Here is a 23,203-nt window from a genome sequence, read left to right as displayed (position 1 = left end):
TACAGGCCTTTCATTGTCCTCCCTACACACACACACACACACACACACACAAAGAGAGATCCAGTGCTCACCTCCTTGGCGTCGTCAGGCTCTCCGTGGCTGAGTGCAGAGTACAGGATCATGTACTGTGTGGCCCTGGGCGCAGCACCCCAGCTCACCTGCAGGGTGCTGTGAGAGGAAGGAGTCACCTCCAGGTTGGCAGGCGTGGCCAGGGGCACTGAGTGAGGAGACAGAGAGGAAGAGAAAATAGAGGGTGACCAGTTGTCAGAAGTAAACATGGTTTACAAACATGTAACCGATGATGGGCATTTAAAAAGGCTCTTTAGACACCTTGTGTATTCATGTTTCCTGTATTCGACCACCTACGCGGGGCGCTGGGGAGCTCCAGTTCCAAACCCGCTCCCGCCCCACTGCGTCAGGCCGTGTGTCCTTGGGCAAGACACTTCACCCGAATGTGCTCCTGTGGGTATTGTCCACAGTAGATGACCATTACGTATGTGTAATGTGTATTTGTAAAGCGCTTTGAGAGTCATTGATAAAGCGCTATAATAAATATAAGGATTATTATTATTATTATTATTATTACTTAATACTAACAGTGATTACACTGTTTTTGGGCCCAATACAATGAGATATTACACCTGTATTGTATAGTTCTCTGTGGTCCTTCATAAGACGTTTTGGCAGCAAGGACAAAAAGATTATACTGACGATTTTTAGCTAACACCAATATTTGAGTTCTGAGCATTCCTCTGAATAATGAGGTTTCGTACCGTCACTCACAATCATTGTTTAAATGTTGTTCTTCTCAATGAACCCATACTCCACTCTGGAAACTCCAGGTGTGCAATTCTGTGTCTCAAAAATACAATATGGTGACATTTTATTTGTATTGACCTTTCATAAAATGCCATAGTGTGACGCTCCCTATACGCTCGTTTGACAATACAAGTATTTGATGTTTCGCCCTCTATCGCAGGCTGAGTAATGTTGGAGGATATCATCTTTGTAATGCTCGTCAGAGAACACGCTTTTTTACTAGAACAAATGGATCAATATCCCCTTTGTAGTGTTACGGTGGCAGGCCAACATTGTATACTAGTATAGGGGTTATCAAAATAAAGATAGAAATGCAGCATATAATCCAAATAGAAAAACATAACTTACTGTAGAAACATTCAAGTTTCATATCAGTATTAACTGGGATACTGCAAATAAACAGATGGATCCTTTAAAATAGAATGTTTCGCAGTATTGTCAGTCTTACATGTGGTGACGGTTCCTCTGAGGGCCAGGCCAACATTGTTTTCATACACAGGGAAGATAGACACATGGTACAGTGTCTGAGAGGAGAGGCCTTCTAGCAGCGCGGTGGACTCGGAGCCGCCCAACACCACCTGTGGACAAACATCCCCTACAGTCAGACACAAAACATGCACAAAACACTGGACAATTTAATATTCTGTACAAATATTTTACTTTATATGAAAACACTATCTTCCCATCCCGGTTTACCATCACAATTATTCAATGAAATCGCCACATTTCCAACGGAATTAGAGTATGATGTCAACGATGTGGCGACTGGAATTGGCGGTTATACGTTGTTGTTTATATAACTGTTATGTCTCGTAACCTAATGTGGCAATATAAAGTATGGTTGCATTTTGACCACAGACTTTAATTGGTTTGTGGACTACAAGTTAAAGGCCTCAAATGAGTGACACAAGAAGATGGCAACCACCACGGCAGCTTGTCAATCAGCCTTTGTACATGTTTGTATATTTTATATTAACTATAATTGACAAACTAAACATTGTGTCTAAACATTGTGTCTTTTCTGAAAAAATAAATCAAGTAAGAAATAGGGTAATTTTCTCATACAATTTGACTTTTGACACCATTGGAGTTGCCTGCTGGCCATTAGAGGGAATGAGAGTTAAACATTGGCTTCTCCTCTCAGCAAGAGGTTGCCACTTGGTTCTGACCTCCTGTGGACTCTGGCCCTCAGCGCTGTGGTAGACCACTCTGAACTGTTGGACAGCTTCAGCAGGATTGGTCCAGTGAAGCTGCACTTCTCTGGAGCCCAGCTGAGAGAAGCGGAGATCAGAAGGACTTGGGTAGGAGAGGGCTGGGTCTACTGTGGGCCCAGGCTCCATTCCTGAAATGACAGCAGCAAGAAAAGGACCATGTTGAATACAGTAAGGTTTGAGTAGGACGAAAGGCTGATTAGCCAGATAGATGTGTTACGTTTTGAGATGCCGCGGTCCTCTATCCTCCCACACAGGATGTGGACCAATCGGGACACTAGTTTGCTGAGCAGCGGGAAGTCATTGACATTGTAGACGTTCAGATCCACGGGCTCCGACGCTACTTGTCTCAACTCGGCCTCATCCGCATTTTTTACACCTGAATTACACAAATACAAAAGCATTATAGAGATTAGCAGCAGCAGCAGCAGCAGCATTATGCATTATTTGTGATTAAAATAATGGTTGTTGGTAATGTATTAGCGACCATCACAGATGTATGATTTCACTGCTTTCATAGGAGCTCAGACCCCACCTTATGGAAGCTCAGCTCCCATTGGCTTCCACATAACTCGAACTCGAAAGTAGACGCATTTAAAAGTATTTAGTCTCACCTACAGCGATGATCTCCACGCCGGCATTCTTCAGGCGGTCTGCCGCAGCAATGGCATCATCCTGAGATTTACCATCGGTCAACAAGACCAGGAAAAAAGGTGTAGCTGACCTTGCGCCTGCCTCTGGCCTCATGTTCTCCTCCATGACATGGAGCAGCGCCTGGCCTGGGAGATGGATGCAGGGTTACCTACTTACAGACATATGATAGTCTACTGTGTATTGTATGCACTCAAACACAGCAACGAAGGAGTATAGGGTGATTACCTGTAAATGTGTTTCCACCCTTATATCTGAAATTCCTCACTGCCTCCAAAAGCTGCTCTTTGGTAGTGAAGTTGTTGAGATGCCACTCTGTGCGGGGGTCTCCGCTGTACTGGGTCAGACCTGGGGGAAAATACAAATATTTAACAAGATTTTATTACTTTTTGTGGCCATTAGTAAAGGTAAATAAATAATACTTTAAATGACTGATTTTAAAATCCTTGGTTTTTTTCCTCCATTTTTTGTTTTCACCGAGAAAAAGCTAGCAGACAGTATCCGTTTTGGCATACTATATTATTTATTCTTTTAGTGAATTTTCTTTTTCTTTATGTATCTTTCAATTACAATTCCTAATAAAAAATTATGAATTCTTTCTTAGCAGAAATAAAATAAATTGTCAATAAATTCAGTAATACAAATGTCATAATAAATGCTATTGCAATGCACTTGTCTTGAGAGAAAAAACACAGCATGCAAGACTTGATCTGACAGAAAAGTATAAATCCTTTCATATCAAATCGGACCGCTACAGTTAAACAGTCTGCTCCTCTCATTGATGACAAAGACTTAGGATCTCCTCCATGTGGCACTGTGTCTTTATGAAGACCACCCACAAAGAGGAAGGCATTAGGCTTCACTGCCACTCTCTGATCCTCACCGATCTGAATGTGGTCCGGCCCGATGTTGAAGGGTGTCATCAGGCCCTCCAAGAAGTCTCGAACCCGTCTGAAGTTGGTACGCCCGATACTCCAGGAGCCGTCCACCAACAACACAATGTCCGCAGCTGCATCGGTCTCACACTCAAATGGTTTCCTTGGAGACATCCCTTGATTAAAGGAAGCATGATGCAGTTAGTTGTGAACTGATTAGTGTTCCAGATGCCAAAGAAAAGGCTGGACGCTTTTAGTTGATGAACATTTCCTTTTATTTGTCACATCTGTATATGAATAAGTAGGTACCACTTTACAATAAGACTATCCTTATAAAGGATTCATAAAGGGTTCATAATTAGGTTATTAATTAGGTTCTAAACACTTTATTAATCATTAAAAACCATTTATAAACCAGTTCTAACATAGTTTTCACACATCAACACGGGCTCACTATTTGGCAAGATGACTATTATATTGGCCCTAGCTTACTTCGTCTTCTTCATCAGCCAACATCCTTGGTATCTGTTGTTCACTGTGTTGATTCTCCCCCCATCCATCTTGATGTTTCTTGGCATCTCTTTATAATCATTTATTTACGAGTTATTAACATTTATAACTGCCAAAAGGGAGCTTTATTGTAAAGTGTAAAACACATTCCCATTTTTTTTATGGGTTACTACCATTTCTAATTGGTAAAAGGGAGCCTTATTGTAACGTGTTAAACACATCACCATTTATTAATGAGTACTACCATTTATAATTTATTTAAGTTATATTAAGCCTTTAAGTTATGCATCAATTAGGGCGTGGTCACATTGAGTGACAGGTCTGTCCAGTGACTGCTGCTGTTAGCTTTCTGCCTCTCTGCTAGCTGCTCCATGATGCTACAGGTACTCTGCCTGCTCAACTCATCCCAAGATCATAACTTCAACTCTGCCGTGTTTGTTGTGCTGGTGCCTTGTGGACTATTCATCATTCTTATATCGGACTATTGTGACTCGCGTTGCGGTTAAAACAGACGGTGCATGAATGCGGTTTTGCGGTAAGTGAAATTTGAGTACTTTATTTATGTATTGCTTATATTTTTTGTCAGCTAACGTTAATGAATGTTAAGGCTTGGGTTAGCATGTAAGCAAATGGTAGCTATATCTGTGCTAACGATGCTAATCGTAGCCTCCAAGTTAAAACGTAATAGAGAAGTGTTAAGCATTAAGTGGGATAATAATGTACAATGTTTGAGGTTGGTAAAATTAGGTCATTCTTGTAAGTTAGAGAGATATTTTATTAGGTAGGTCACTTTATGCATTGCTAAGGTTAATTTCAATTCGCTATGCTCGATTATGTAGACGAGCTAACGTCAAAGTAGTGTTGAAGAGCAGCGTAGTGTATGTGAAATCAACCTCACAATAAGATATGTGTATATTACAAATAATGTCATATTTCAAGATGATTACTTAGATATTACATTATGGTTCGTTGAGCTGGAGTTCATTATTGAGCTTACACGTTAACGTCACAGTCATCTGAAGAACAAACCCAAACCGTGTTATTTTTATTAATTGTATTACCAAATTGGTATCAAATAAATAGTAAGCATTGGTAATACCAATGCTGATAAAGTAAACTATTTTATTTGAGTATTTGTGTCTGGGAGAAGGTACTGTACCCAGATCCTATGTTCGGCAGTTATAGACTGGGCTTTCTTGTACAAGAGACTAACTAAAGAAATCAATATGGACCATTACTGTATAATTATCCTTACATTATGTTATACAATGCACCTAATAAACAAAAGTATGGCATTTTGAAACATGATGTGCAACCATTTTTACTGCAATTTGTGTGCACTTTGTTGTTAACTAAGATGATGTTATGATTTATTTTGTGTGTGGACGCTTTGGACATACCTGGAGAAGGAAGAAATTGGTCTTCGGAATGATGGGAGTTAAAGACAAATGCGGAGACTAGTGTTGAAACTAGTGGAGAAACGATCAAGATGCCACCTTTTCCCTCTGATTGAACGGCATGTTAAGTCAGAAAGTAGCATTATTAGTGATGAGTGGAGGGCATACAGGAGAGTGCTGAGTACATGGGGTACAACCACGCCACCATAAACCACAGCAGGTGGTTGGTGAACCCCCAGACTGGCAGTCATATCCAAAGAGCTTGGTCGACCGTCAAAGGACATGTCCGTAGACTGAGAGGAAACCGTACAGAGAGTTTGTTGGAGGAACACCTCAAGGTTCTTGAATGGTCATCTTGGCTCTGGTCCCGCTGATGGACTGCTTGGACGCTTGTTCAAGGATATACACAAAGCCTTTCCAGTCTGAGTACCATTATGCCTTACCAAGTCTTTCATTTATGTCTGAGAAAAGCTTTCATGTTTAAATATGTGTATCAGTCATACTAAACAGTCATTACTTTGAGTCCTGATTTTCTTCATGTGTGAATAAAATGTTTTGCTTGGTTATGTTGCATCTGACTTTGCATTTCATGTGAAAAATGTGTATTAGGCAAGCGTGAATATTAGAACTCATTCACAAATGGACATGTGTATTAAACTTAAAAACAACGCACCGTTTCAGTAGTTATACATGTTAGTGACTCATCAATAGATGGTGATGTGTTTCACACTTTATAATAAGTCTCCCTTTTGGCAGTTATAAATGTTAATAACTCATTCATAAATGGTCATAAGAGATGCCAAGAAACATCAAGATGGATGAGGGGGGAATCAACTCAGCGAGCACCAGATACCAAGGATGCTGGCTGATGAAGAAGATGAAGTAAGCTAAGTAGCAAATATAAGGCTTAGCAGTACAGATACATGTGGGCTCACTATTTGGCAAGCAACCAGTCACAGTTGCCCTGTTTATCTCATGTCTTATAAAAGCTTATTAATGATTTATGTGTTCACAACCTAATTAATAAATGAATTACAAACTATTCGTAAACTCTTTATAAGGGTAGTCTTATTGTAAAGTGGTACCGATAAGTATATGGGTAAATGGATGGTGTTGAATCCGGAAGCAGATGGCTCTAATTTCAAATTCATTTAGGCAGGCAAAAGGTAGGCGTAGGTGTTAAAATGGACGAGTGAGTTTCCACGTATGTGAATGTGTGTGTTCCTCTGGATTATGAGAGAAAGAGAGGACACACATGCGCCCTGCAGCTGAAAGGCAGGGTCTGTCATTATCCTTCCTGTCCCACCCCTGTGTAAACACTGTCATCACATTTCAAACCAGCATTTACTGAGCTCAAGCTTCTTGTTCCTTAACTGAGCCGAAGACGATGGTGGCCAGACGTTCTTTAAGATCACCTGCTTAACTTCCTGCTTAAAAGGGAGTTGTCCTTATCACGTTTTGGTTCAGTTCAACACCAAATATTGCAGAAAGAAGCATTTTTAAATCAGTCTAATTACATGTTTCCTAACACGGGAGAGGCTTACCTGTCACTGGTTGGGTAGGGGTGGGTGTTTTCCGGGATTTCTCCTTGGCTGCTTTGCCCTGTGTCGTCCCCTGCTCCTCCTTATTCTCCCCCTTGGAACGATCCCGCTCTTTTCCATTCTTTCTCTTCCTCTTCTCTTTGGGGGTATTCTCTGGCGCCGACTCGGGGAGCTGAGAGGGGGTTTCTATTGCTGGGGGCTCTGCAGGACAGAACACATGGGTGAGCTGACATTGAGATAAGCAAAGATTGTTTAGAGGACTAGTTGAGGCTGCCTGTTGTAACTGTTGATCTTATATCCATTTGAAGGATCAAATTGAAAAGTTTCCTGTCTACACTTGAACATTGTTGTTTACGATTCATGGTCACAACTTTTTCATTATGGTATAAAAGATCAACCAGTGTCATTATTGTGTGTGTATTTCTCTGAAAGCGCTTTGGTGTAGGTCTGTTTAAATACAGTATACTGCACTTAGTCTACTGGCTTTTTTTTGGTATGGTGTGTGTGTTGGCAGCATCTCTGTCGGTCTAATAGTGCTATAATGACAAAGGAATATCAGAGGATAGAGATAATGTTCTGTTGCAGGTTTTATTGTATTTTTTTACATTGGTGGTTTGCCTAGATCAGGGGTTTTCAAAGTGTGGGAAGGTGAGCCTCCCCTCAGAGAACATAAGAACAGCCGCGCCCCCCCTCCCAATTATTATCGCTATTATAATTATTATTATTGTTGCTATAATGCAGGGTTATTCAATTGCATTTCTAGTGAACTGTCAACGGGGTGGGAGCCTCGCTGCGGGGAAACGGTGGACCTCTGTCGTCTGTCAGCGCAACTTCGATGTTGCAGCGGTGCTGGCCGTCAGCGAACCGAGCCGGCCGTCAGCAAACCGAGCCGGCCGTCAGCGAACCGAGCCGGCCGTCAGCAAACCGAGCCGGCCGTCAGCAAACCGAGCCGGCCGTCAGCGAACCGAGCCGGCCGTCAGCAAACCGAGCCGGCCGTCAGCGACCCTTGGCGACCGGCCGTTCTGTGATTCTCCAGATTCTACAGATGGCCAGCCCGCCCCTGGGTGGAGGTGAAGGGAATGAGCACTTTTACAGCCTTTTTGGCGAGGTGGGGGAACTCGGTCTCCACAGACAGCCAAAAGTGTGCAAGTGACGTTTTCTTCCAGACGCTGTCTCGTCTCTCACTTTAGGTAATTTCACAAAAAATCGATCCATGTTGCCGCTCGCATAAAGTTAGCTGAAGTTAACCAGCTAGATTTCACTGTTCCTCGTTATTTTTCTCTCACGCTGCGCCTCCCCTGAAGCTCTCTGGCGCCCCCCCGGGGAGGCGCGACTCACACTTTGAAAACCGCTGGCCTTGATTATCATAGGTTTCAAAAGTTCAAAGGGCTTTATTGTCATATGCACAGCAACCGTGTAGATATGAAAGAAAAAACTCAAGTCACAGGCTCCTCCCACAATGCAACATAAATATATATAGGACAAAAGAATACAAAATAAACAATAACAATAGTGCAAGAGTAGAAATAAATAGTGCAAGACTAATGTGCAAGTAATGCAGGAGAAGTTAACGATATGAAATTTGACATCACAGCAGCTCCATGTGTAACATCAACATGGACAAACATCACAACCCAGTCTCACGGCATTTCGTGTTATAGTCACGACATTTAATATATTGATTCGTGTTCACCAACACGATTTTCCCCTTTTTTTCGTGTCACACAGAACGATTTTAAAAGCAATGTTGGCTGTGTATCTGTCACGATCTGTCTTTATGGTGTTTTGTCTTGTCTATATCTGTTTTTGGTTTTCTGTCTGCGTTGTGTTTTGTCTTGTTTAGATCTGTCTGTGGTTCCCTGTCGTTAGTTTCCCTGGTGTCTGATTACCCGATTGTGTTCACCTGTGGCCCCTGTGTTTTCTCCTCCCTCCTCACCTGTGTCTTGTTTGTGTGATTAGTCTCGTGTGTATTTAAGTTCTGTTTTTTCTGTCTGTCTTTGTTGGTTCGTCTTGTGTCATGACTAGTTCGTCGGTGAGTGTTCTGTTTTGTCTTTGTTTATCACCTAGCCTTGAAATAAAGGATTTTTCACTTTATTCTGCATTTGGGTCCTGCCTGCTTCACACACCGTAACATTACGAACCGACCATTATGGACCCAGCAGACTCAGCCCATTTGATGCGACAGGCGGAATGTCTTGGATACTCTCTGGAGTACATTTTTTATACGTGGAAAGGTGCCTCATCTAGACGGGGTAGAGAGGCTGCGTTGAAGGAGGCACGTCAGGAGGTTGCTCGCAAGCCCTGGCTCTGAAGCTTGTTGCCCGAGTGGCTTAGGGTTTTCTCACGTAGCCCTGAGTGCCAGTCTTGTTCTGACCCTTTCTTGGAGTCTGGTCTGGCGTTTGGAGGTCCACGAAGCCTCCAAAATACTCCTAAGAGACGCAAGGCCAGGGTTCCAGCCCCAGTTCCGGCTCCAGAACAGGCCTACAAGGCCATGGATCCATGCACCAGTACCGGCCCACGCAGCCATGCTTCCATTCTCCATTACCTGGCTTACACAGCCAGGGTCCAGGCTTCCGCGCCACGCCCAGCAGCAATGGTTCCGACTCCAGAACCGGTCCCCACAGCCATGGTTCCGGCTCCAGAACCGGCCCATGCAGCCATGGTCCCTGCTACATAACCGGCCCACACAGCCATGGTCCCAGCCCCAGTCATGGCCCCAGCAGCCATGGCTCCGGCCTAGTGTTAATTTCGTCAGCTATTTTTTAATTTAGTTTTAGTCTTAGTCCTGTGTTAAATTTCCGTTTTAGTCATATTTAGTCACCTTCATCCTGTTTTTATTTAGTCAAGTTTTAGTCGACTAAAAGTCTGAGCATTTTAGTCTTATTTTAGTCGACTAAAACGGTAAACATTTTAGTCAAGATTTAGTCGACTAAAAGTCTGAGCATTTTAGTCTTATTTTAGTCAAAGAAAACAAATTATTTTAGTCTACTTTTTGTCAATGAAAACTGTTGAGTCTTTTTTAGTCATCAGATTATATAGAACATTTCAGTCAAACTAGTCTATCCAAAATCAATAATTTGTCATTTTAGTATATAAATAAATAAGATTATAATAAAACAATGCATTCGCTTTTTTTCTCCGCCTCATTGTAGCGAAAATGGGCCCAAATATCACGTCGTTTCTTTCTCCCAAGCAGTAGTGGCCTTAGACTTTGCCGTCTCGTCATCGTCTCGTTTTCGTCATGGAAAAAAAGGTCGTTGACGAACATATTTCGTCATAGTTTTAGTCAACGAAATTAACACTACTCCGGTGCCAGCAGCCATGGTTCCGGCTTCAGTACCGGCCCCAGTAGCCATGGTCCCAACTCCAGTTTCAGCTCCAGGACTGGCTCTCCGGCCGACGCCAGCTCCCCGTGTCCTGTCGGCGTTCCGGCCGACTCCAGCACCTCGTCTCCTGTCGGCTCTCCAGCCGACGCCAGCTCCCCGTGTCCTGTCGGCATACCGGCCAACGCCAGCTCCCCGTGTCCTGTCGGCGTACCGACCGACACAAGTCCCCTCTCAGGTCCCCTGTCGAGTTCCCTCTCGAGTTCCCTCTCGAGTTCCCTCTCGAGTCCCCTCTCGAGTCTCCTTTCAAGACACCCCTCCAGTTCCCTCTCGAGTCCACTCTCAAGTCTTCTCTCCAGTTCCCTCTCGAGTCCACTCTCAAGTCTTCTCTCCAGTTCCCTCTCGAGTCCCCTCTCGAGTTCCCTCTCCAGTTCCCTCTCCAGGTTCCCTCTCGAGTTCCCTCTCGAGTCTCCTTTCAAGACACCCCTCCAGTTCCCTCTCGAGTCCTCTCTCTCTCTCTCTCTCTCTCTCTCTCTCTCTCTCTCTCTCTCTCTCTCTCTCTCTCTCTCTCTCTCTCTCTCTCTCTCTCTCTCTCTCTCTCCTCTCTCTCTCATCTCTCTCTCTCTCTCTCTCTCTCTCTCTCTCTCTCTCTCTCTCTCTCTCTCTCTCTCTCTCTCTCTCTACTCAAGTACCGTTGGAGGTTCCGCTGGGGGTCCTGCCAGCTCCTTGTCCTGTCTCGTTGGAGGCCCCGCCGACTACTCTCCTGCCGGGGTCCTGCCAACCCTATGTCCTGTCCCGTTGGAGGTCCCGCCGTCTACTCTCCTGCCGGGGGACCTGCCAACCCTATGTCCTGTCCCGTTGGAGGTCCCGCCGTCTACTCTCCTGCCGGGGGTCCTGCCAGTCCTGTGTCCTGTGCTGTTGGAGGCCCCGCCGACTACTCTCCTGCCGGGGGTCCTGCCAACCCTTTGTCCTGTCTCGTTGGAGGTCCCGCCGTCAACTCTACTGCCGGTCCTGTGTTCTGTGCCGTTGGAGGCCCCGCCGACTACTCTTCTACCGGGGGTCCTGCCAACCCCATGTCCTGTTTCGTTGGAGGCCTCAACATTACATGTCTCGTCGGGGGTCCTGCCAACTCCTTGTCCTCTTCCGCGGGGAATCTTGCCGACACCTGTCCCACCGGCTCTGGTTACTGTCCGGTCAACACCGGCTCCTGCCCGGTCCCCTGAGAGCTGTGGTCTTCGCCCCTCCTTGAACTCTGCCTTGAGATCCCTTCCTCTGCTGTGCCCCTGGGTTGTCAGCCCAGACCCGTCCTCCGGACCCCCTCCACCCACCCTGGTGGCCCTAGTTTTTCGAAATGTCCCTTATAGGTTTACGTCTGTTTCCGGTTATTTTTATTTTGAAATTCAGTTCCTGACGGACAAAAAGCCAGAGATTAAAAAAATACAGATTTCAGTATTCTGAGGCTCTGAGCCCAATTTCTAAAATAAAAACAATAATCGTGGCTTGATATTGAGTAAGGAGATGTTTTTATGAACCCCACAGCTTCCGGTCTTCCAAGACCCGAACGGACAAAAAGACGTGCTGCAGGCACGAAACATACTACCAATAGAAATACATTGCTTTTAAAATCGTTCTGTGTGACACGAAAAAAAGGGGAAAATCGTGATGGTGAACACGAATCAATAGATTAAATGTCCTGACTATAACACGAAATGCCGTGAGACTGGGTTGAATATCCAGACATGAAAAACCAAACAAACATTTAACATAACATCACAATCACTGAGATGCTTAAAGAGCCTTTAGCGTGCATCTGATCTGGGATTCAGCTCTGTGTTTACTGTGAGGATTGACTGATTCACAAAGGAGTGCTTCACTCTGACCTTTTTGAATCGCGGGACCCTGTATCTCCGATTAGATGTTAGCAGTTCATATTCGCTGTTCAGAACATGGTTTGGGTCCGAGATGATGTTGTTGGACAGCCTTATTAGGTTGTTATAGTATGCTGACTCATAAATCTCTGACAGGGTTGACCAACAATCTTTGAGCAGATTTTAAACAGCGGACAACTGTCAGCAGAATCAATCATGACTGGTTACACAGGCACCTTTCTTGAGGGCTTGAACTAGATCTAACCATCCGTTAGATGACAGATCCATTCCACTATCCCATGTTGCTATGTAATCATAATTCCTTTCACATTCAAGCCCTGAGGACATTACATTACATCACCTGCCATTGTGCTGATGCTTTTATCTTTCAACAAGTGCAATTATAGTGAGTAAGAATCCACAATGGAAGGAATATTGCAAGTGCATTAGCTTTAAGTAGGCCAAACCATACTGTAATTTGAGATGTGTGGTAAGTAGTGTTATTATCTACTAACATGCACTACCTGTAGTCGGAGCAGCAGCAGCGGGGTTGTTGGTGGGGTCCGGATACAGAACTGCTGGCCGTCCAATAAGAGCCTCCGTCACATCGTCCAGGTCTCCAGACCCCGACCCGCCTGGCAACATCTTCTTCTTCTGCTCTCGACTACCGCTGCGGATCATTTCCTCATCCCGCAGACCCTCCACTGGAAGAGAGGAATAGCAGAAAATCAGTTAAGAGTCATCTTTATTCATTTTATGTAACACTTGATGTCAGCAGGGCAGGCAACCGGAAACCTTTCAGAGTCAAATATTATCAAACAAACTACATTAAAATGATATACCAGCTAATTTATAACCCCTTTCACTGACGGGATACTTTTGCCATCTAATAATTACTTATCAAAACAATTCCGCTACATCTTAATAACAAAGGATATAGGTTTAAAGGTCCAATGCACCCAGAAATGTAAAACAGCCCACATTTCCGATATGAGGTCATATCGGCAGCAAATCTGGATCAGCTCCGTTGTTCCCCCGTTTTTAGAGATTTAGGTACGGAGGAAAAGAGAGAGGGTTTTATTTCCACTGACACACCTTTATGTATAAAAGACATCAAAAAGTGCATTTTGCATGATAGGTCCCCTTTAGAATAAACGTTTTTAATGAAACTGTTCTCACCAGCATCACACAAGGATACCTAGTGAGTGGACACATTTTAAATGTCTCACTGATATCAGACCAGATCAGGCTAAATGCCCCAATCACGGCCAAATAAAACATACAGAGTTCACAGTCCCACTGTCGGCATTGAGAGGCCGACATAGGCAGAGAAAAGCTTTGAGCTAAATGCTACCATGCTCGCATTGACAACGCTAACACATGTTGATGGCAGCTATACTATTTACTATGTTTACCATATTAGCTGTGTGTTAGCATCCAAAAAATTGCAATGCAAATACAAAGGCCAGATAAGGATGATGGGAATGTCATTCATTTTGCAGGTATTTATCCTTAAACCGAATCTTAGACAAACACAGACTTTGAGAATGGCTTCTGTGAAAGGTTATGTGAACATCCAAAGTTATAACCCTTCAGAGGGGAAACGTACATGTATGTCACATTTAATGACAATCCATCCAACAGTTGTAACTAGTTGTAATATTTTTAGAGGTTACGCCAGGGAGTATATTTGTTTTACCTCACTCATTATATATTGACAATTTCAGTTCATAGTTGCAGATCAAATGAATAATACAATATATACTTATGTGTGATTCTTCTCATGTATCCATTTTCCAGAGGACAATTCACAAGGTTGCCAGCAGTATGTAAAGTATTTAAAAGCACACATTTAACAGCTGTAAAATCAAAGTGTTGCTTACACACAAATGCAACAATAAAAAATGTAATTGTTTGACTCTATGTATGACTGTTGTTTAATGAGTACTTTCTTTTGAGGTAGTGGTGAAGGGGTTGGGCTAATGCTAATAATACATTCCGAATGCAGGATTTAAAGAGAACCTCTACTATGTGGTAATTATTGTATTTATCTTGGTATATCACTGTTAATGAAACATCCTTATGTGTCTGCATTGGTCACAAAGTAACACAACATTGTGACAGCAGCACTTGATCATAAAAACGGCCAGAGAATTATTATATATCATTATTTTTTTTTTGTATTTTTTTTTTTTTGTACTTTGTTATAATTATTATTATGAGTGAAAAAAAAAAAAAAAAAAAAGAATGAATATATATTATTATTATTGATGTATGTTTTCTTTCTGACATGTTCAAAAAATTAACAAAGGATATAGTGTAAATAAGTTCATTCTGTTCAGTTTCTGTCACATTAAGGATCAGAGATGTCAAAAAAAGACAAAACATGTTTGCTGTTGATATGTTATCGCTCCTCTGGCTCAACTGCATCACCAGGTCGGGTAGGCAGATCTGTGCCTTGAGTCAAGAGACAAGGTCAACAACAGCAAATTGAGGGTGACATTTCTCAAGGAAGAAAACTTGCCCGGAGGGGGTTCTATCGAATGGGAAACGCGACGCATCAGGAAGGAATTCCCAGACTGCCATCATTCCAGAGAGACAGGCGCCAGGCGGTGTTACAAATCTTCAAGTTAACATGTTCCAAGACTTGCCTGGACACGCTCCACTCGACACAGTAACCTACTATCACTCAAAGCAACCACGGACTGGATCCACATATCAGAGGCTAGAATATAATGCCAAGGGGAGTCTGACAATAAAACGTCAAAAGGGTTTTACAAATCAGGGCCATAATCTGACAGAGAGATGCTGCAGGAAATAACTGTGTTAAAGGCAGAGACAGGGATGTCTAAATAACCCGAGGGACAAGAAGTGCACAAGTTCATGCAAATTCCTACGCAGACCCTAATCGTTCAAACAAAGGTGATGCTTTATCAATATGTCTCCATCCTCTCCCAGTGCCTTCTGATGATGATTGTCAGAAACAAAGTCACACATTATTGTCAGGGCAACTTTGCTGTTATGGATATCTTTGTTGGGCCAAGAGGATTTTAAAACCCAGGAACAGACTGCACTTAAGTAAGTACACACAGCAACTTCAAACAGCACCCACTTTCAGACAGAGTAGTATTCTTACCCTGTGTGTGTGTGTGTGTGTGTGTGTGTGTGTGTGTGTGTGTGTGTGTGTGTGTGTGTGTGTGTGTGTGTGTGTGTGTGTGTGTGTGTGTGTGTGTGTGTGTGTGTGTGTGTGTGTGTGTGTGTGTGTGTGTGTGTGTGTGTGTGTGTGTGTGTGTGTGTGTGTGTGTGTGTGTGTGTGTGTGTGTGTGTGTGTGTGTGTGGTCTAGCATTACTATACTTGTGGGGACCTAAATCTGTTTACATAGTCACGTGTGGGGACTGGCTTCCCTTATGGGGACAAATTGGAGGTCCCCATGAGGGGGATCATTCATTTTAGGGTGAAGACTTGGTTAGGTTTAGGATTAGGGTTACGGCCCGTCCACACAGCGGCGTGCGTTGACGCTTCCCCATTCACTTTGAATGGGGTGACGTGTGTGTGTGTGTCTCTCTCATGGGGTGGGGCCTTGAAGTAAACACTGCAAACTCCAATAAAGTGTAAGAATGTAAGAAATGTCAATACCATTTCCTTTAGTAGGACTTTGCTGTCTTGCCAATGTTACCTCACAGCACTAGCCAAGTCAACACCATTCCCTTTCATCTCCTGTCAACACTGTACATCGGATCAGGCCTGTGGATTTTTATATCCCATTTTAAAAAGACGTTTGTGTAAGATGTGGACAGAATTTTGGTTTACAACATTTACAAAGTAAATGTACTTTTGACCGAAAGTGAAAGGGTTACAGTGTTCACGTTATGTCAAGATGTCTATGTATTGTGTAGCGGCGATATCTGAAGTAAAAAGGCTAAGCGACTAGCACCAAACAGTACTGTATTTTAAAACCACCTGTACATAGAGAAGTGATAGTGAGTCAATAACATGCATATCCATAATGGACTTTTTAACGGCAAAGTTAACACAGCTTTAAGGGACCGTTTAGCCCAAAACTCACACCTATTTTTCTTTTGCCCGTAGTTCTGTTTAGCAATCTAAATTGTTTTGGTGAGGTGCGGCAGGTTGGACATATTTCAAGTAGCGAATTCAGCCTTCTCCAATATAATGTAACTCGATGATCATGTATCACCGTCCAGAAGGAAGTGGGCAACTCTGCATGGATAGAGATGTAAATAACTAGATTCCTGTCATGCTAGCGAGCTCAGGTGAGCCTCGCACTGTCATTTACCCACTGTCTCAGGTCTTTGTTCCTTTTGTGCAGTGCTTGAATTGGAATAAAAAAGGTGCCAGTACTCTAAATCAGCAACTGTTTCAAGTCAATTTATTTATACCGCCCAAAAACAAGAACTTGGCTCAAAGCCATAGTATATCCTATAATGCTGGCGTGTTTGTCTCTTTACTATGTATTTTAGAAAGGCTCACTGTACTTAAACAACATGACTCACTCAGGGTGCATCTGAGATTATAGGGTTAGTGGGGAGTGGATCTAACACAAGATGTTGTTGAAAGCATCAATCTGGTGCACTTTGAGAGCGACATGAAGAGATCTATGGATACATCTCTCAACATCCAGATGAAACAGAACTGTAAAAAGATTTTCTATTTCTTTATTGATATTTTACAAATCACTCCCCTTTTCAACTCTATTCTTGTTTTACTGCCATATAGTAGGCCTAGCTATTTCTTTGTTAGTGAGTTACTCAGATGAGTACCAGGAGACAGCGTTTGGTACGATTGTGGTGAAGGCATCTGAGTTAGATGTATTTTGAACCGAAATGTCTACAGGCAGAAGATGGCATATATTTTACAGGGAATTCCAGCCAATCTCTGTTTTGAAACCATGAGCTGCAAAATGAGCGCCTCACCCCACTGTACAGGCGAGCTGGGAACATGTTTAAATATACCTGGACAGGCTCTGTTTTGCCGAGGTCCTCTGGCACTTGCGGGCCGCCGAGGGTTGGCGGTGTTTGGCGCGACGGTGTTTGGGGCGACGAAGACTGCTGCTCCGGGGACGAGGCGGGAAAAGCGGCGGCGGCCCCTCATGACGCATCTACTGAGTAGGCCTACTGAGTACCGCCGTACCGGCACCGTGTAAGAAGTAACGGTACCAGATGGGTACAAATCAGAAGTCCCGGCCCAATTCAAGCACTGCTTTTGTGTTCATAGACCTCCCTCCATCCACCCTATTCAACAAACTCCTCATCAACATCGCTGTGTGTCTTACTCGTGAATCTGCGCTTTGCGAGAAGCCTCTCCGTCGTCCCATTGAGCACGAGGACTTGGAGGGCGTATTCCTGACCGGAGTCCAGTCCTGCCACCGTGGCCCGGCCCCGTGTGGTGGTCAGCATCAGCTCCGGCTGTGGCACCTCTGTGAGAGACGAGAGATAGAGTTGAGAAATGACTGGATGGCATTAAGTCCAAAGGGAAAGTGAGAACTTGCCTACTCATTGCAGAATAGACACGATAACAATCAACAAAGCATGCCAATAAGCGTTACACACATACATCAGATGGACATCCATAGAATATCATAAATATAAAAGATACACAGGAAACTCTTAAATTGTCAGTGGTTTACAATAAAGACACGAATAATGTAAACCTCAAAATCACAACATAAGGGCTGAAGGTTTTACCTTCAAGAGTCCAATAGCCTCAGGGAATGTAATCTCTTTCAAAATGTCCCAAGTGTTTTTAGGAAGCCAAACTTATTGTTAACATAATCTCCGATGAGCCATCTTTAAGGTTTTATAAAGATATCTTTCTATTTAGGATCAAGGAAATGTAAATGCTTTCATATTTGCTATTGGTTACCAGGTCATTTATAGCGGTAGCTTCCCATATTTCCCTCTTCTGAAGTCTATGATATTCTTTTTCCACAACAAAGCTAAAGGCTATCATTGCTGCGACGTCTTACAAGATCAGACACCTTCCTCCTGTATGCTGATTCATCATTTGTTAATTACCAAAAGGCTGAATCATCAGCACATGTAAGGATTTGATCTGAGTCAGCGTAGGTAGAGCAATCAGGAATACAGCAGCACACCTGGCTCGTCCCCATTCTTATTGTCGGTGGGTTAGAAAGATGTAACCACTTTATTCAAGTCCTGCAAGTTTATTTTTGATATGACCTTAAAAGTGTATCCTTTAACCTTTTCTTATTTATGTTAGTTATTATGTTCCCTGCATTCCCAAATGTTTTTATGATACAATAATTGCTTCAGTTGTCTACTTGCTCTCATATTATTTGTCAAACTAAATGTTTCAACATATTTGAACACAACATCTTCTTTTAAAATCATATCCGATGATAAGTGATAAAGTACTGAAGGCCACCGTCTGCTGGCCCTGGATGCGTGTGGCAGGTCCTGCAGGTTTCAACAAGTGAAATGTAATAGTTTAATTACACTTCAAGCCTTTTTCAAAACCACAATGGTTGTGTATCACATCGACACCACCTTTTCATCCTCGTACTGCCCCCCTCTCCCAGAACCAACACCTTCTCACGCTGACTGAATTCTTTCTCTAAGCCCCCCCCCCCCTCGGTGTCCTTCTTTGAGACATGCCTGGACTTAATGGCACAGAGAGGAATGGCAGATAAGAGGGTGACAGAGAGAAATCAATGTTAAAGATGAAGTTAAGAATCACAGATGTGAAGGTGGAGGTTCTTATCAAAAGCATCACCTGGGAAGCAACAGAGCAGTCTGGACTAGCGGGAGAGCAAAGGCACTTTCACACCTCATGACATGTCCACACAGGAGAAGAGGAGATCAAGGGACTGTGCTGGTTCACTCAGTGTACGATCAGATTATTGGCTTTTCCTGCTAATACATCTTTGGATTCTGTAAATACTTTAATGACATCTCTTGGTATTCCACATGCAAGAATAAAGATTTCCCAGACGTCGAAAACCCTTTTCCCAGAAGGATGATCTGATGTTGTAATGCTGCCTTTATTCCTTTCCTATCTCCCCTTTGTATACGCAGAGCCAGAGGCAGATGCTTCTGATGGCAAGCGGGAGAATCAAAGGCTGTGTGAAGTCGCTTCCTCATTCACTACTCCCTTTACAACCAATGCATGCTTCGTTAGTGTTTGTTTGTTTGTTTGTTTTTCCAGAAAATGTACAACTAACACTTGCAGTCTGAATATCGTTGTTATTTTAAGAGCCGAGGAAGTCTCACCTGAGATGGGTTTCACTCTGACTTTGTAGCCCTGAACAGGTCCGTCGGCCTCCTTCCATTTCATCTGCAGTCTGTCCTCAGACAGCACCGTCAGCTTAAGACGACCTTGAAAGTCCAAGAGACAAAGGGAGACAACAACAACAACAACAACATGAAATCAGGTTAATTATGTATGTGTGTACATGCTGTGTAGTCCATGATGTGGGTCAAGAGGAAGAGACAGTTGCAGGCTTTTCAAAGATCAAAGAAACAAGCTGTGAAGCTCCCGTTCTAAGACGGCCTAACCCCTCTCGCTTCCTTCTCCCTAAATCAAATCTGTGTCTTGTTTCGACTTCATCTACATAATTCCCAGCAGGGGCTTCCTAACAAGCAGCGTCTTTCATGTTTGTATCCTCCCGCCCTCCATCCACCCCTCTCTCCAGCTGGCCTCTCATCCATCAAAGCATGCCCTGTCTTCCCGTCTGCTGTAGAAACAGGAAGGATGCTGGTTGGAGACTGGAGGGTCAACGGTCATGTCAGAGGAACAGCACAGAGTTACAGTGTGTGAGGGTGTTTTATGTACTATGTGGCAGGGTGGACAAGAAGATGAGGGGGGACGGGAAACGGAAGCAAAGAAGACAAGAGGAGTGTAGACTTGAACAGCATGAATCACAGAACTGTGTCTTCATCGCTTCTGTGGACGTATGACCCTCAACACTCAACACATTCTTTTCTGAATAGCATGTGTGTGTGTGTGTGTGTGTGTGTGTGTGTGTGTGTGTGTGTGTGTGTGTGTGTGTGTGTGTGTGTGTGTGTGTGTGTGTGTGTGTGTGTGTGTGTGTGTGTGTGTGTGTGTGTGTGTGTATTTGAGCCAGGGGCCTCTAGAGGGTCCTCATCTTCTTGGGAGCCTGGCAGAAGATCAGAAAGGGTCTGGTGGGAGTTGTACTGACTGGGGTCAAGGTCTAACAGACCCACTTACAACAACAACTCCTCCACACAGGCGGGCAGATCTGCAGGCAAGTAGAGTAGCAGTGTTGTACTTCCTGGTGGGTGGGGTACGAGTAGCTGGTTGCAGCCATCATTCTTTAGTTCAGCATTGAAATAATTTGACATTTGAGGCCAATTGCTTCTTTTAATGAAATGTAGGAACCGTGAATAAATAGAACATTCTTAAAAACATGTCATAATGATTGAAAAGCACCACACTGTGATATACTGTTCTTATAAACCAACATGTATTTTAATTATAGCCTGATTAATGAATACCAAGCATTCAAGTTGCAATTTTCATACATTTCTCTTAATCAATTTATCCAATTACACTTTTTGTCCTGTTCTACATTTGTGTTCACTTTTCATGTTTAGCAGACGTATCATTGAGTTATACCCAAACAAGTCTTTTATGACCTTTGACCTCTTAATTCCGTTCCTTAGATATTGTGGTTATGAGAATGTGACAGACATGAGCTCACAGTAACCTTGTAGAATCGAATGAGAAGTGCGGTTGCCGTAATTAAAAATGCCGGTCAAAACCTGCGTTATGGCGTAATGCAACATAATAGTAATCATCATAACTATTAAGGTGAAGAATATGACATATCAAATGTGGATTATTGTAATAATATACATGAAATGATTGTTTTATGTAAAGTGTTATGACATCATTTATGCTTACATTAATGGTAAGAGGATACCATTAGCTAGCAAGCTAAATTAAGCTTTTCCCTAAACTATACAATTTCACAACATTTTACAATAAGTGTGTGAGATTGTAAGACATTGTGTTCGCTAAACTGAGTTGTGATTAAAACATGTGCAAATAACTAACTAGCTAGCATCTCAAGTAGTCTTTATCTTTACAAAAAAAGCTGTGGGCTACGTCCTTCCTTTACATTTAATTTTCTCAAAAAGAAATAGTGGTACATAATAACAGATATCTCATGAACTTCCCCACTCAATCTATCAAGACCCGAGCAGTTCTATTAGAAGTCCAAGGTAAGGCACGGGCCGGCGCATGTCGCTCAAAGGAATCCATCGCCATATGAACTTTGTCCCTTAGAAAGTAAAAGTCAAGAGGCACAACGTGTCTCCTCCCTTTGGATAGGTCTGAGGAACAGGGGTAGGAAAAGAGAAAGAAGAAACAGAGGAAGAGAGGCACAACGTAAATGCACTCTCCTAAAATAGTTTGAGGGAAAGGGGCGAAGAAATACAAAGTAAGAAGCTGAAATTAAAAGGCACCACATTGCGTAAATGCTTCCCCTTAGAATAGGGTGGAAATTATGAGAAGGAGTTTCGGCGCGCTATGCATGGGGCCCCCTTGAGGGGGTTTCCCGACATGTCGTTGCAGTAAATTAAAGGGTGTTTCATGTTGTCGTTGCTGTGGACCTTCTTAATCTTTTTTTATTTATTTATTTTATTTTGAAATGTTTACGTTTATTCTGGTTTGTTTTGTGTTTGTATCTTTTATTTTTAATTAATTAATACATTTTATGTTTTGTGAGCCATCATACTGTATGTATCATGGCTCACAAAACATAAAATTGGCTTGAACTAGTGGGAGAAATGACACTGTTTGTCTGTAGCCAATGCCTTGAACCTCAGCAAAAATGGCATTAGAAGCATTAGAAAGTCAAGGTAAACTTGCGGTCTGCAATGCGTGTCACGCTCGCGCACACAAGTAAATATATATGCACGTTCATTCTCACAACGCGTCAGACACAAGAAAATATACATTAAAGGGGACCTATCAGGCAAAATGCACTTTGTGATGTCTTATATACATAAATATGTGTCCCCGGTACGTCGGGGAACTCACGCAGCGTCAGAAAATAAAACCCTCTCTTTTCCTCCGTACCCAAATCTTTTAAAAACGGGTGTACAACGAGCGGATACAGATTTGCTGCCGATCTGACGTCAAATCGGCAGCGGACCCACAGACAATTGCTATCAGAAACACTGCCTGACGTGTTTTGGACGTAATCTCATCTTTGTTTACATTAGCAAGCCTCGCTAACACTCAGAGCTAACCTGTACTGGAGAGCACATGTGTTTAAAAAGCAGGAAATAAAAAAAGGAACTCACCTTGTGATAAACCTGCAAGAGTAAAAGCATTTGAGCTCCATACTGTTTCAGAAATAATCCTTGATGTGGTTTAGAACAGGATGGCGTTTTATCACAGCAGAATTTAACTTTATCTCCGGTAGAATTCTGATCAGGCATTAGCACCGTCTCCTCTTTTTTTTTTTTCAAGCTAAGGACCCAAAATCCGCGTTTCTCTAACAGGGCTGCAAAAGAGCGGTATGAACAGTTGGCATGGCTACAATGGGTGAACTGTTTGGTATTTTAAGCAAAAAACTTCACAGACATGTTTAGTATAGGTATGGCCCTACAATATATGTTTCCAATACAGCATAATAGGTCCACTTTAATTTACATCAGAATCAGAATTTTTTTAATTTTTTTTATTATTATTCTTTTTTTATTTAATAATGGGACACAGGGTTTGGTACGGATTGATTTGCACTTCGGTCCGGATCCGGACCTTGGTCCGGAGTTTGAGAAGCCCTGTACTACAACAACAAAACACAGATATTTTTGATAGACTTCACCATCCTCTCTAGCTGTGTATGTGAATATTTGCAGTAATAAGAAGTTATATTTGTGATGAAAGCACTTTACCTTGGCCATAGACCCCTGGGGACAGCAGCAGGAAGACACTGAGCAGGAAACACAGCATGAGCCAGAGAGATGATGATGTAGCATGGAGGTGAGGAGACAT

General features: G+C 42.9%; 1 protein-coding gene across 1 annotated transcript in view; it reads right to left on the bottom strand.

Annotated features, from left to right (window-relative positions):
- Positions 1-23,203, bottom strand: part of LOC117449412 (collagen alpha-1(XX) chain-like) — a 41,467-nt gene extending 18,264 nt beyond the window's left edge. Inside the window, exons 1-12 of the mRNA XM_034087078.2 lie at positions 23,104-23,203; positions 19,447-19,551; positions 17,490-17,633; positions 12,720-12,899; positions 7,008-7,205; positions 3,565-3,732; positions 2,910-3,029; positions 2,645-2,809; positions 2,251-2,409; positions 1,989-2,161; positions 1,268-1,397; positions 72-217 (exon numbers count right to left, since the gene is read on the bottom strand). Of these exons, the coding sequence (XP_033942969.1) occupies positions 72-217; positions 1,268-1,397; positions 1,989-2,161; positions 2,251-2,409; positions 2,645-2,809; positions 2,910-3,029; positions 3,565-3,732; positions 7,008-7,205; positions 12,720-12,899; positions 17,490-17,633; positions 19,447-19,551; positions 23,104-23,203 (1,788 nt within the window). The remainder of the gene's footprint in view (positions 1-71; positions 218-1,267; positions 1,398-1,988; positions 2,162-2,250; positions 2,410-2,644; positions 2,810-2,909; positions 3,030-3,564; positions 3,733-7,007; positions 7,206-12,719; positions 12,900-17,489; positions 17,634-19,446; positions 19,552-23,103) is intronic.

This window comes from Pseudochaenichthys georgianus, chromosome 7 (genome assembly GCF_902827115.2).
Source record: "Pseudochaenichthys georgianus chromosome 7, fPseGeo1.2, whole genome shotgun sequence".
Classification (NCBI taxonomy): Eukaryota; Metazoa; Chordata; class Actinopteri; order Perciformes; family Channichthyidae; genus Pseudochaenichthys; species Pseudochaenichthys georgianus.
The sequence above is the reverse complement of the archived record's forward strand: the minus strand, read 5'-3'. Positions and strand labels throughout refer to the sequence as shown.